Consider the following 15,329-nt stretch of genomic DNA (forward strand, 5'->3'; position numbering starts at 1 on the left):
AATGCTGTGTGTGACCCCACATCTCACGAAGACTCCAAGTTCCGTTGAAAGGGGGTTGTGGCTCTCACAAAGGTGTGCTATGGAACAGGAATAACTAGACAATAGGGATGTGAGACGGAGCTCCTGTGCCCCAGGGCTTTAGAGATTAACTAAGGACTAGAGTGCCGTCTAGGGAGAGAATAGCAAATTGTTTCTGTCTGTAGGATCACAAGGCAATTAAGTAACACTATTACTAATAGTGTTACTAATAATAAATATTGCTAGGGTGGGAGTTGTTGAAGGGGTCTGAGGTAGAATGTTAAGTAAATGCTAAACTAGCAGAAAAAAATGTTTTATCATTATCAGGCAGCCATCCTATATAGGCATACCTCGGAGATATTGTGGGTTTGATACCAGACCACCACAATAAAGCAAGTATTGTGATAAAGTGAGTTGTAATCGTTTTGCTGATGGAATGTCGTGCCTTCGGTTTGTAAACAACGCAACATTGGTGAAGCACAATAAAATAAGGTGTGCCTGTATATGCTGAACTTGAACCTCTCTGGTGAGGGCTGGTTTGTGATACCTTTATTGATCCTAAGGAAAGTTTTGACTACTGAAACTTACTCTTTGAACACATATTTATTTTAGCTTGTGTTACACTCATTAGTGACCTCTCCCTGGGGTCTCCAGGACAACAGGGCTCCCTTGGCGCTGACATTTCCAGCATGCAAGGTGGTCAGAAGGACGTCATGAACTCATTCCCTATGAACTGGGGAACGTGAGTGGAGTGAGGGTCAAAGTGAGGAGGTGTACTCTGGGGGCCAGCCTCGGAGGGGATGCTCTAGGTTGCTTCTGCACATAAAGCTTTCAGTCTTCTAGGAAATGAAGTCAGTGTCCATAAATTTTATTTTAACTCTACTTTGATCATAGACCTTTGAGAAGCTAATGAACCGGGGGCCCTTCTCTCAGACGAGTGCCACCATGCAAATTATTGTTCATTCAGTTTCAGGAGGTTATTAATTTCTTGAGCAAACTCTGGATTAGGCAACCTGCTTTCCATGATACATTTTCTCTCCTTTGCAGATTTCACATCAAATAGTAATGAACAATGTAAAGAATAGTATGTATTTATACAGTGATTTCCAGTTTACAGAACTAGTTTATGTGTTTATTGGCTCCTGGCCACAGTCCACAGTAAGTTAGTACTATTGTCCCTGCTTTGGCAGATGAGGAAACTGAAGCTCAGAATAGCACAGGGACTTGCCCATAGTCCCTTGGTCACAAAGTCCATGAATTACTTGGTATCAGGAACCAGGTCCCTGGCCAGGTCCCCTGGGGACTGAATGAGGGCTCCTTCCCCTAGAACACAGATACCAAATGGCCAAGAAGAGCATCACAGGGAAACTGTGTAAAATACCATTTTTCTTCATTGGTAAATGGGCTCCCGGACCTGTTCATACCATCATACATGTAAGTTGGATGCTGTTTTTGTTGGAGCCATTTGTCAGAGTAGGATTTTTTTTCCTTAATCCTTTTTTTTTTTTACTTCTGTTCTCTCTGCCTAAATCAGAAGAGTAACAGTTCATTTAAATATGTTTCATAAAGCAACAATGCACTGTAATTGTTAAATAAACAAAATGCCTATTTTAAAACCATGATGCCAGAATGACAGCGTGGCCTTGAATTCCCCACAGAATCAGTTTGAGAGCCGTCATGAGATGGCCCAGCTCACTGGATTGCACTGGTGCTGCACAGACAGAAGCAGCCATGGACCTAGCATTTCGGTCCAGTCAGAGCCTCATAGACCATCCTCTGGAAAGCATGATTCTCACTGCAGGAGGATGCTGCCACTTGAAATAACATGCACTCCTTTGTGCTAATTAGTGTATGCCGTGTACTTTGAATTTGTTTTTAACGATTTTTTTCAATGCACTTTATTCTTTTTTAATTATAAAAATAACCCATACTTATAATCACATGAAATTCTTGAAAGAGAAAATGAATAGTGTACCCCTCATTCTGCTGGTTCAAATCTCTGTCCTGCCTTAATTTCCCCTTTGAGGAAACCAGCATTTACAATTAGATGTGTGTCCTCTTCTTTTTCTTTCTCTTTTTCACATACACGTCTTCATACACAAATATGAGATTCCTTTCTTCTGTATTTTTTTTTCAAAAATTAAATCATAGCAAACAGTATAACCTTAGGTTGTTTTTTTTTTTAATTAAAATGTAGACCTCTTTCTAAATCTGTACAGGCAAATAAATTTATATCATTTATTTTAATTACTGAATAATATTATAAGGCTGTAGCATATATTATTCAGCTTCTCACATGTTGTTGAACATTCTGGTCCTTCCAGTGTTCTGTTACTACAAACATTTACTATTATAATATAAGCATCTTTTGTAATCCTCCTTATGGTCATTTTTTACTCAGTAAAGTATATTGCTAAAGAAATGAAAAAGTAGGAACCTTCCATCTTCAGCTATTATCTATAATCATGCACTTCTATAATTAGTAGCCTGTTACCTAGTAATAAGTATTATAGAGATTTATGTATAGAATATCTCTTTATGTCTGGAGCAGCTGCAAATGTAGCTTTTATTTTGTTCTGGAGTCATTTGTGGTTAGCTTCTGTATGTGGACTCACTGCAGAGCAGAGGTGATCTTTCAGCTGTCACAGTGTCCCATCTAAACCTCTTCAAGGGTGAATAATTACCTGGGTTTGGGCAAATCTAGTAATCTAATGATAGACTACCTAGTCAGCCAGGGTTTTTGAGTTTTACCTTCTTAGGCCGTGGTGTTAGATTTTTATGAGTGAGAGAGCCTGGCTTTTAGAGTGCATGAATTTTAAAAGTGCTCTGTGGTATTTTGGAATCAGGAAGAACTCTGGCTTTGGTGATGTGCAGAATTTGCCCAGACTCCCTCAATTGCTTAAAATATGATCAGTAATGTTACTGGGCATATGTTTTAGGATTTTGAATACTCAGAAATAATTCTCAGTCGTGTGATTGTGCAAACAACCAATTTCCATACATGACAATGAGCACACTTATTAATGGGGCTGCAACTGCCTATTGCATTTGGTCACATTTATAACTCTCAAGGAAAATGATTGTTTTTCATGATTTAGTGTTTACAAATTTGCAGCCACACAGCAAAGCGTACTGTGTATGAAGCATATGTGGCCCTTTTGCAGGTAATAAAATGGAAAATCCAATTTGCAATTGCAGAATAAGCCTCTGAGTGATATATGATTTTCATAGCAGCATTGGTCAGAGGGTCATTGCTAATCACGGTGCTGGCTGGCTTCCCCTGTGGCCTGGGCCATCCCACCGAAGAGTGAGCATAGGGAGTCTCTGTCTAGGAGCCAGCCAGCGTGTCCGTAGATGCACCACTTTCTAGCTTATTAGATCCTCTTTGTCACAGTGCTTAATCCTGCTGCCTGATCCTTGTTAGAACAGCACCAGAGCTCCGCTCAGGCTTCTAATAAAGGAGATGGGTGAGGGCTCCTAACTAGATGCACTGAAGCGTGCAGCAGTTAGGGCGATTGCAGCCCGACTGACAGTGGGGTGAGAGGCTTCCTGCGTGTTATTACTGGAAAGGGAACCTACCTCCGAGAGCTGACAGATGAGCTTTGCTGAGGCAAGGGTAACTTGTTGTTAGGCCAATGTGAGACGGGTGTCATCTTTTCACACAGTATAATGGCCTAGCTTTACTCTAATTATATTAACCCTCTTCTGAAATGGCTGCATTCCAGGCCGGTGCCGAATGAGGTGGGAAAGTCAGAGACAAATAGCTGGCTGGGAGGATTACGGCTGCACAGAAACAGGCATTGTGTTCTCCTCCGGTGACATTAAGTTGAAAAACAAAATAAGCACACCCTATTACGCCAAGCCGGGTGATAACTCTGAAGGGGCAGAGCTCGGTTGAGCTCGCATGGTTTCCATCTCAGTCATCTGGAATAGTCGGCTGCTTTGAGGTTTGCTGTGGACATTAAACACGGTTTTCATGGCTCTTTGTTAAAAAGAAAACACAGTGTCAACAACAAAGCTATTGTTTTGGGCTCTTTTCTTCCCCCAGTGAATCTGAATCATTCTTTTCTCTTAGGCTCCCTATTTCTGGTAGCCGTGTGAAGCCCCTGTGAGTGCCATTGCGTAGCGTTGTTTGAGATGGAAATAAACAGCCGGAATGTACAGATGAGTTTGAAGTTATGTCAGTGAGAGTGCACATGAAGAGGGCCTTTCTGTGTCCCCCGACTTCTCACCACTGTGAGACTCCTCTTCCCCGAAGGGAGTGTGTCCAGCTTGCATGCAGCATTTCCTGCCTGCTCCAGTTAGCAGGCGTCATTAGCAATCCCCTACGCCTCTTCTGTCTCCCGTGACAGCACTTTAATAGAGACATTGCTGGGGATTGACAGATCTCCGGGGGCTAGAGGCTTCAGACAAAAGGGCCCACAGAACATGGCTGACCTTTCTGGGCATTATTCCCCTCGGTCTGTCTTCCATGTGTTGTAATCAGGGAGCAAAGAATTTAGTACATCATTTTCAGAGATTATTACTGAGAAGGCTGCAGGCTTAGTAAGAGGCTGTTAATAAATTAACAAGAGACCATGTACATTCCAAAGTGGGTACGTAGGTAGTTGGTAGTAAAATGTAGGTGCTTCTTTTACATAGAAATATGCACCTGTACCTTAAGTTCAAGGATAATTAAAACCTGCATTGCTCATAACATAGCTATAGTTTGGGATTATTGGACCTGACTGGAAGGGAGCTTATGATACAGCCCTAGAAAAGAGAGTCTTCTTCTCTCACTGTCCCATGGAAGTCATCCCCAGACAAATTTGAACCAGCTGAGGCTTGTCTGTGGGGTCCTTCCTAGAGCCTTTCCTTGGTCCACATTGCTCTCACACCAACCCAGGGCCCTGAATATACAGCAAGTGAGAAGTGCTCTATGCTCCCTCCTCTTTCCTCTCTTCCCCGCGCCCCCCGCCCCCAGTAAAAGAAATCACATTCCCCTGATCCCCATCTAAACGACATGTTAAGAGGAAAACAATCTTTATGCGTTAACTCATTGTAATGTGTGAATGGTGGAGAGTTCCAGATGCATGTTTACTAGATCAAGTTCTACCCATAAGAAACTTAGACTGTGTTTCTCATGAGAATGACTGACTACAGGATGGGGAGGGAAAGTATTTAGGGCACAAGTAGCCACTAACAGGGAGATCCTCTTTGCTTAGGAATTGGTTTATTTCTTTAAGCAATTTATGTTTTTCGTGGCTGCTTTTCTTACGCAGTTTGAATTACATATATTTTCCCAAAGGCCTTAGTAATTTTTTGATAGTTGATTCCATGCAGATGTCAGTGGGCAGGGTTTAAAGGCAGAAAGATGATATGTAAGCGTAAGCTGTTAGTTAGGTAAATGTTTTAAGCGAGATGTGCTCACCTCCAGCGCCTCCACCCCAGCTTACCAGGGAGTTGCTGCAGCCTGGTTCCTGTCCCCTGGGATGCAGGCCCTTCTCTCGGTGGCCGTGCTTCCTGGGAAGAAAGAGTGGGCCACATATACACTGGGCACTTAAAACAGGACACTTTAGATAGGCTTGTTTTTAAATGGAATACTTTTCCAGAAATTTCTTTTATTTATTTTTGGAAAAGTGGAAATGGAAAGAAGAAAAGAATAAGAGAATGAATGAAATGGAAGTGAGGACATAGAATACAGCAAATGAGATCCTAAAAGGGAATAAGAATTTTAGAGAAATTTAAACACATCCGTTTGATTGTCCTAAAGCTAAAAACCACCTCCCCAAGTAAAGATAAAAACAAAAAAGATAAAAGGCAGCCCATTGCTGGCAAGGTCACACCCAGGTGAAATACCCAGCCTAGCAGACCAAGTGCACCTCTTGGATTTTCAAGGCAGTTTTCTGATTTGTGGTTTGGGGAATACAGCCCATTAACTCCCCAAATGATTTAATATCTGACTAATGATGTTAAACCATTAAGATGAGGAAATTGACATTATTGATAATCTTGGAGACAAATATATCTATTTATTTTTGTACTTAACATCAACAGGTTCTAAGTAGCTTTGGAAAGATCATGATGAATTGCTCTCAATACTTGGCAATATCTGTTTTCTTTAAAAGCATTTTATGAAGTTGTAATCGCTTTTGGTTTTCTCCATTTTTCTGAGTAGTTACAAGTTCATATCACAAAAAGCAGATAGATTCAAAGTATCAATTATTTTGTTTTAAGAAGAAATATCGTCATCCTAGTAAAAATATTAATTCATTTTCATTTCTAAAGGTCAGATCAGCTAGGAAAGTTTGTGCTTCATGGTATACTTGCATCCCAGAATGTGTTTTCATTGTCCTGAGTTGTCAGTTATGACAAAATTGGCAGTAGAACATCAGAATAGGACAAATATATTACTTTGGTTGTGTCCTGGGAGGAACAGTTGCTGAGTGTGTATAAAAAGCCTTGGACTGCGGACCAGGAGTGTGAAAAGAGCTGCCTCAGTAGGACTGTTAGGGAAAAGTCTTTGGTGAGTCTGCGCCGAGTAAAACCATGGTATCTCTGCTGCTTAGCTCCTCTGTCCTTGTCCCTTCGTAAGAAAGTAAATTAAAGGAAGCTCTTTCACATACTGCCTTCTTCACGTCTGAATATACCAAACCAAGTTAGATGGGTGGCACCTGACTGGCTTTTTATTGCTACCTTCATGACCCGATCCGTGGTCGATCTAGGCTGGCGTGAAACCTGACAGCTCCACTAGTTGTTACAGAGAGAACATGAGACTTGGAGTCAGAAGCCTTAGGTTCACACCCCCGCTGTGACATACTCTGATCTTGTTACTTAATTTCCTTACGTGTCTGTTTGTTCATTTCTAAAGTGATGTTAATAACTGACCTCGAGGATTGCTAGAGAATCAAATGAGGAAATGCTTTGAACAGATAATTTATAAACTGATGAGGACTATACAAATGTGAGCTTCTGTCGTAACCATATTAGTGTGATTCACTTGGTGCTGATTCTGACATGTACTTATGGTATCTGACTAACGCAATAATAATTTTATGTGGGCCATGTTTTATCTTTCTTCATTCATATTGTTCTTTGGCTGGTGACAAAAGGTGGTGTTGATCAGATGGGTCTAGATCAGGTCAGACCAGCAGGAATTCACGTTGTAAAGATAGAATTTCAGGAGGTTCTAACAGCACTTCTCCCAGTTTTGGATGGGGCCATTTTAGTCTCCTAAGCAAATACCCAGGAAAAATAAAGCTTATACTACCTTTGTAAGAATTCTATCCAGGTTTACTTTCTCACTACCTCCTTCCCTCCACTACCTCTCTCCTTCCTTTTTCCCTTTGTTTTTTATTTCTTGGACTAGGGTACTAATTGCTTGACCACCAGTGTTAACTTGGGGTAAGACATTTTAAAAAATTCAAATCAAATGAACCAAAAGCTACTTAGGATTGCACTGTGGTTACTGGGCAGGACTTCTTAGTCCTGATCTGCGCCTGATGAAAGGACCTTCACCTTTTTTCTTCTCCCTGTTTTCAGGAAACCTGGACCTGACCGGTCAGAAGCAGGTGTTCAAAGCAGAGAACAACCCATGGGTCACCCCGATTGCCGACCAGTTCCAGCTCGGCGTGTCCCACGTTTTTGAATATATTCGTTCTGAGACATATAAATAGTAAGTAGACTAGTTTCCCAAAATAGCACACTGGTTTCGTAGTATTGTAATTATGCCATTTTAAAAACTGTCATGTGACATTGTCATTTTGGTGGCAGTTAGCTCATAGCATTTTTACGTGTTTTATTAATAACCACATGTAGTAATGTCTTGTACTGATAGATTATTTTAATTGCCATTATCAAAGGGAGTTCATACCAAGTTTGTTTAGAAAATTTTTAAGGTGTTATATTAGTTGACTTTTCATGACACTAAGGAAATTTGCCAGACACATGAAGATCAGAATATACTTTTTTTTCTCCTTTGAATGGAAAGAACAACAGCTGTTATGAACAAAACTGTTAAGCAGTTTGTTTATGAAATGAGTAGAGAAGACTAGGAACTCATCATTCTATTCTCTAGAAACTTTTACTCTAATGAGATGGTAATGTCTCTAAAAGAAAGAGGAAAGGCAGAAAAAGAGGAAGCAGAGTCAGCTAGCTTAAGTCACAGCATCAGAATCCCTCAACTCTTCCCCCCAGGTCAAAGGCAATTGTGGGAAGCCGCCCTAAAACCTAACTGTTTTCGCATCCTTTACCGTGCTCGGGCTGGAAAGAAGTCTGCTTGCCCCACCTGCTCTGTCATATCTGCTGTCATTGTTTTCTCTTCATCCCTCCCCCACCCCCATATTGAGGTGATCATTTATCTTATGCTTCATTCAGTCCCTAATGCTGAAATCTAGTCACCTTTGGTTTTAAGCAAAGGCAAAAACTTGTAAAAATCCATAGTCAAGTTTAATCTTTTTTTTGTGCCCTTACTCGACATTTGAGAATTTAACATCTCAACTGTTAGAGAAAAATTAGAGGATTGTTGAAAGTCACATTCAGGTAGGGGTCTCCCTTTCTCTCTCTCTCTCTTTTTTTTTTTTTTGGTGTCATAAAAATGCCCCACACTCAACATGGCCCTCACTGGCCCTGTGCTGGGCCAGCGGGTCAGTGCTGACTGACAGGGCAAGATCCCCCCTTAGAAATGGCCAGCTGTGGTGTTGTAGCCTTTTCCCCGGCGCCATGCTCCTGGCCACACAACCTAGGGCTTGGGATGCTCATTATTTCCTGTCTGACAGAATCAGAGAGAAGATGAGCTCCGAAGAGTGATGGAATTAAAACTAAATAGACTAAAATTGCCAAAATTATAACTTACCTTCATATGTGAAAGCAACTTAAATCACAGTATAGATTTTTTTAAAGATAATACTGTGTCATTGACAATATATCTTAAGACTTACCTTAAGACTTAACTGAGAGAAGTATAGGATGTGTATTGTTTCACGAACCACAAGTTATGTGCAACATATAGATTCTTTAATATGAATATAGTTCAGCCTTGAGATTGGTTTAGTTAATTATGAAAATGTGTGAAAATCTAATTGCAAATTACCAATTATTGTTCTTTTTTTCCTCTTAAGTTGTTAACCATTGCTGTCATCGATTAGAGATAGAAGTTTAATTTTTTTGTTAGTAGGTAAATGGGAGGCTACTTTGAGCTTGGTTTCTAGGAAATTGTTTTAGAAAACCATTTTATTTATTTGAACATATAGCAAAGTATACAAATAAGCTATTAATCCAGAATTGGGGGAAATACTGTTTATTATCCGGGTTAACAATTTTTTATTTTACTATACACTATAATTTATAATTTACAGAAAATGAGAATATATTACATATGAAAGTGCTTCTAATTTTAATGTCATTTTAAAAGATTAAGTTGTGAATTTGTTAATTTTGTATTACCTTCGTCATTATTGGGCAATTTGTCATCATTATACGCTACTGTGGACTATTTCTGAGTGTTTGTTGGTGGTTAGGATTCTGGATGAATGAGAGTCATGTTGTTTTGATTGAGTTAATTGGTACATTATTTGGAAGGGAATATATGACACAACATTTTAATCAATTACCTATTTGATGTATGTATTCCTATGTCTATAACTGTTATCCTGTATTCGGGAATCAAAGTAATCTAAGCAATTTTTCTACTAGCATACCTTTTTATATTTGATTTTCTCTGGAACAGTTATCTTTTATATACTTAAATCAATATTAAAAAGCTTAAGCACAGGAGAGTCATTGTCCCCTTTTTAGGGGGACCAGTCCATATCCTGCTCAATGCTTTTAGAGGAGTCTGTGTGAGCCTCTTCTGGGAGAAAACACTTGACATGAAGCCCCCACGGGCAGGGACGTTTTGGAGGGCCCTGAGAGATCTCTTCTGTCCGTGAGAAGGAGAATGGGGACCTGCTCCTGTGTTTCAGCTGTTCTGTCCTTCTTCCATCCTTCCATAGTTATCTTCACTCTTTTATCAAACATATTAGCCAAAACCATGGACTAATAACTAAACAAGACATTAAATCAGAGTCTGAGCCTTTTAAAAAAGTACTTGTATAAAAATATGACTATTATGTTTCACTGACTTCTAAAATTTAAGGTCCTCTTTTCTATGAATGTAGTACTCTCTCTATATATACACACCTATTAATATATACTAATTACATTGATTTTTAAAATTAAAGTTTTTTATATAAATGAAAAGTTATATCATCATGTAACTAAAACCCAACTGAATTTTTTATTCTTTAGCAGCTACTTCATAGTTAGAGGATTTGTGTATCCTTTTCAACTATCTGAAAAAATAATATTTAATTAGCAAGCACTTAGCTACTTTTTAAAAGTTGTACATGTAGCAACCTTCAAGAAGGCAGTGTATTCATTACTCTCATATTTTTTTAAAAAGAGCACATTTCACATTCTGTACTTGAGTCGTAATTCTTTGGTCTAAAGCCCCCAGTTTCCAATCTTCCCTTGTCTTTTTATATAAACCACAAACACCCCATCCAATAAAATATCCTTTTTTAAATGTGTAGATCTTTAGACTATCACCATAGCATATTTTTCATTTTGTCTTGGCACTGAAAATTCCAGTGAGTCTTTTTTCTTTAAAAAAAAATTTCTAACCTGTTGACCCATTAACTAAATGAAAGTAGTAAAGAACTTACCAGCATGTTTTATTTTGTTCATATTTGAAGTTGACTTTCACAGTGACCTTCATGTTCTAAGTACACCCTCAGACGCCTTCTGAGTCTAGAGCGGTGACAGGCAGAGAAGATGGATTATCTGATTTCCAGGCCCTAATGGACTCCAAGAGGAGACGGGGAAGTTTGAAACTAAACAGTGGATTAGTGTTCAGGAAAGATTAAAATGCTGTGAGATGATTTAAGTTTGATGAAGGGATGAACTTGTGCAGGGAGGCCTGAGGAGGTGTGGGTGGGTGTGGCTGGGAGGAGGTCGAGCCATAGTGCTTCAGGAGATGGTCCTTTAGAGTATACTTTGAGCATTCATCATGTCTTTCACAACATTTCTCAAGTGGAGGTCACTCTTTGTTCACCTACTGTACAATCAGCAAAGGGAACATCCTGGCTGGTATCATAGTGTTGCCATTCATTATGAGTTATTCCTGCTGTTAAAGTAAAATAATTTGCTTGGTTGGGTGGTTGAGGATCAAACTCTACAAGCACATTACTGTTTTCAGGCTGTTGTTGAGTTAGTTATATACTCACCTCTTATCTCATATTTGATAGTTCTTCTCTCTTTGTATGACCTCTTTCACTTCTGTGAAGCAGAATTGTGCTAAAATAGGCACCACGTGATAAGTTTTCAGAAGGTAGGTTTTTCTCCCCCGGGAGAAGTCAGATTGGAGTCGGGATCCTTGACAAGATTCTTTGTGAAAGGGAGTACCTCACACCTTTCACATTTCCATCAAGGAAGGTAGATAGAAACCACAAGCCATTTTAAAAGCTGACAAGTTAACTCTTAACAAAAGGAGAGGTTTGACAAATGTTAGGCTGAAATGTGTCGGTTGAAAGAGGCATTTGGAAAACAGGCACCCTCATGAAGGCTGCAATTTGTGAAGCATGGCAGTCCTATTTCCAGGGTGGCATAACTCAGCCGATGCCTCTCCGTCATTCTTGCTGTCTTGTGACTTTCTTTTCTCCCTAGAGAGAGAGGCTACGCTTACTTGGGTTTTTTTTGTTTGTTTCGTTTTGATTTTCAATCATAAATGAAGACTGGGCATAATATTATTTGTGTTAGTTAATGGAAATGTTTTAACAAAGTAATGCTTGGTGAATGGTGAGCAATGATGAGGAAAATACTGGCAATTTCTCTTCATTAGAAATCTAGTAAAATAAATCATTTTGTTTGATTTGTAAGGAAGGATACTTTCATCTACTGGTTATTATTTCTCATGTTGTTTTACTTGTGCAATTAACACTAAGTAATATTTTCTTCTTTCTGTACTGTGTGCAAACCTATTAGAGGTGATTATGGGCATGAGTGGGCTTTATTAAACAACTACTATACCCTCTAATGGCTTCTGAATTAGTGGCCTGGAAGATCCATAAAATAACAGATTTATCTGATCCACCAAAGGGCGAGAGCATTTCAACCTAATCTGTGATCCCATTCTTTTTACAACAGCCCTTTGCAGAAAGGATTTTTTCTGACCCAAACTGTGTAAACCGTGTTATTTTCTGGTGAAGTACAAATGGGTGCACAGAGCCAGCAGATGGTTTCTTGAATATCACAGAAGGATGGAGGAGAGGGTTCAACTGCCGGGGCCTTTCCGGCAGTAAGTGAATTCTACAGAGTGGCGATCGGCGTGTAGGACGGTGTAGACTTTTGTTTTTACTATATATGAAAAGAGCTCAAATTAAACCAGAGAAAAGCAGTATTTCTTTGTAGTAGACATGATCAGGAAGAACCAATTTTTTTTCCTAAAGCTTCTGCTATAGAGCATGTTTTTATCTTTAAAAGTTGACTGTATTGTGTTCCTGGTAATTTACATTTCCTTTATAGATACTACACATGTATATTTTGGTTCGTTTTTTAAGCAAACCAAATAAATGTTTTATCACATTCCTCCATAATACAAAATATGATTGAAACTTCTGACATCTCTGGAACTATTTGTATGCAAATATGTTGCATATAACTGCCATTGCTAAGAAATATCTAAGAGAAAAGGTAAACCCATAAAATGTTATATTTTGGGTAGTATTGTGTCGTATCCCTTATTTCATGTTCACTTTAACTGGTAAAATTGCATAGCATTCATTTTTTTTCTCCAGATAGTGTATTACCAGTGCATGGAGTTGAAAATGTTTATTTCGCTGTTGAACATGTTGAACAGATAGATAGAAGTCAGGGTAAAATAGCAACTGTCGATCTTTGATGAGGCACTTGACTGTTCCTGAATGTGGCCATAAGCTATCAATTGCTCTGGTAAATTAATACTCTAGCTCCTAAGGTAACAGGAAGAAAACAGACTATTTGAGGAAGAGTACCTAACAGTTTTCTATCTCTTTCAAGGTTTTTTTTTTTTTTAAATATTTAAAAGGATTTTTGCTGCTCTGCTTTTTAACTTGTTCAGCACTATTATCCAGGTACATTTCAGAGGTAATTAGTAGTGTTCTTTTTTCTGTATGCATTTTCACTATTTTTTGATACATAAAATTTTTACAAGTCTTTGAAGCTTTACTTTTCTGTGATTTTGTAGCTCATGTAAAATGCTTCCGTTTTTAAAATGGAAGGATACTTCCCATTTGACATTTTCAGTGTACTTGGATTCTGGGAGAATCACAGTAGGGAACCTCCACCCTCCCCACCTACCTCCAAGCCAAACCTATGAAGAAGGTCAAGGTAAACCCTGTTAGGCTTTAAAACCAGCTTCGGAATGGAGATCCCATGGAGGGTTATCAGTGGGAAGGAGGAGGGGGGAGAATGGGAGAAATGTACGGGAAATGTATGGGAGGGAGTAAGAAGCATAAATGGTAGGTACAAAATAGGGGGAGGTTAAGAATAGTATGGGAAATGGAGAAGCCAAAGAACTTACATGTACAACCCATGGACATGAACTAATGGGTGGGGAATTTGGGGGGGGGGGGCGGTGCAGGGAGGAGGGGAATAAGGGTGGGGATGGGACAACTATAATAGCATAATCAATAAACTATACTTAAAAAAATAAAAATTAAAAAAAAAACAGCTTCAGGAGGTTAGCTTGTATTCCTGAAGGCATGTAAGAAACCCCATCTCATACATATTCTGGAATGTTTTTCATGCTGATGTACATTAGAAACAAATCCAGATGTGGAAAATGTTCCCTCACATATCCATGTGCATTCTCTGGCCCTCTGATGTGTCCTGCCTCAGACACACTGCTGGCTTGTGAGCTCTGCAGGCACCTCTTGGGATCAGACTGGACCAATGTGCAAGGGCTATGTCAGTCTTTCTGCATTTACTTCGCTGACTAGTGCACAAATCATTAAAGAGTTGTGAATAAATTTAGAGGGGCAAAAGGGAAACCAACACACTGCTACAAACAGCAGAGGGAGAAGAGCTGTGCCTGTTCTGAGTCCTGCTCTACAACAGGCTTTCACATGGGACTTAAAAGAGCGTGGCCTCTCCCTGCCGCCCTCTGTCCTCACCCCTTCCTCACTTGTGTGTTGGCTGTCAAGCTTGCATCAGGCATGTTTTGCACATCCTCTAAGGTACGGAGTGATACATTACAGTATCAATTTAAGGTAAATAGAATATAACTTGTCCTATTTAACAAAAAGAAAATAAACGAAGGCTAGACCCAGTCCACTCTCCAAGAAGGAAGAAGTATCAGGTTACTTCCTCTTCCTGAGAAGCTATTTTGAATTCCATTTTTAGATGCTACTCATTTGATATTATCATATGGAACTATTGAATATTGACCTACTCAATGAGATGAAATTGGTCAGCCCTACATATTGATAACCTTTATTAACTCCCAGTAATCTTCAAAAATTCAATGCCTGATGCTTTCTGTCTAGCTAAGATGAGTTATTGCCAGCACTTGCTGTTTTTATTTGAGAGATAAATTAACAACTGGCGCTTTTATAATCAAACAGAACTGTCTGTGATTTCTGTTCTTTATGCAGTAATATCTTGCTTTATTACATGCTGACTGTTTATTGAGCTCTGGTCTCTTATTCTGGGGTTGGGCATTGTTGGGTTTTGTTGTTGGTTTGTTTTAATTTCTTAGCAGTTAAAGGTTCTTCTCTGTTCTCAGATATTTTGGCTTAGAATGCATTATATGAAAGGAACTTTAATCAACTTTATTAGATAAAAAGCTTAAAAGTGAGTTCTGTTCAGAGGCATTTTCTGATGCCTCAATTTATTCATCAAACATTAATAACTTCATATATTTTATTCCATTGTGCTTGTATGTTATTTCATGTGTTTTTAAGACACATGGTATAAGAAGTTTGTGGTAAAGAAAATAATTGCTTCCCACTATACTAATTAACTTTTAAATAGTCTTCCTTGAAACATAATTCCATCACCTTCAAAATGTGTGGATGTTTTATTCTCCATCCAATTGGATAATGTTTGTTTAGCAAGTAAATACCTTATTGTTGAGTTTTACTTATTTAACATTGGAGAGTATACTAAGGAAGCACTGTGGCTGTTTTCCCTTTCTGACATCTGACTCTGATTGGTGAAGTCACTCGGCAGAAGTGTGTCGTCTCCCAGTTCTGGAGCCTGGAAGTCTGGTCCACATGTCCGCAGGGTGTGGTCTTCCGAGGGCCGTGGGGCAGGGA

General features: G+C 39.1%; 1 protein-coding gene across 2 annotated transcripts in view; it reads left to right on the forward strand.

The window, feature by feature from the left end:
* The window catches only part of RSU1 (Ras suppressor protein 1), a 186,979-nt gene that overhangs the window by 83,681 nt on the left and 87,969 nt on the right, over positions 1–15,329 (forward strand). For both annotated transcript variants that reach the window (XM_045857949.1, XM_045857948.1), the window contains one exon: positions 7,540–7,672. In XM_045857949.1, the coding sequence (XP_045713905.1) occupies positions 7,540–7,672 (133 nt within the window). The remainder of the gene's footprint in view (positions 1–7,539; positions 7,673–15,329) is intronic.

This window comes from Phyllostomus hastatus, unplaced genomic scaffold (genome assembly GCF_019186645.2).
Source record: "Phyllostomus hastatus isolate PE091 unplaced genomic scaffold, TTU_PhHast_1.1 phas_scaffold_1674, whole genome shotgun sequence".
NCBI lineage: Eukaryota > Metazoa > Chordata > Mammalia > Chiroptera > Phyllostomidae > Phyllostomus > Phyllostomus hastatus.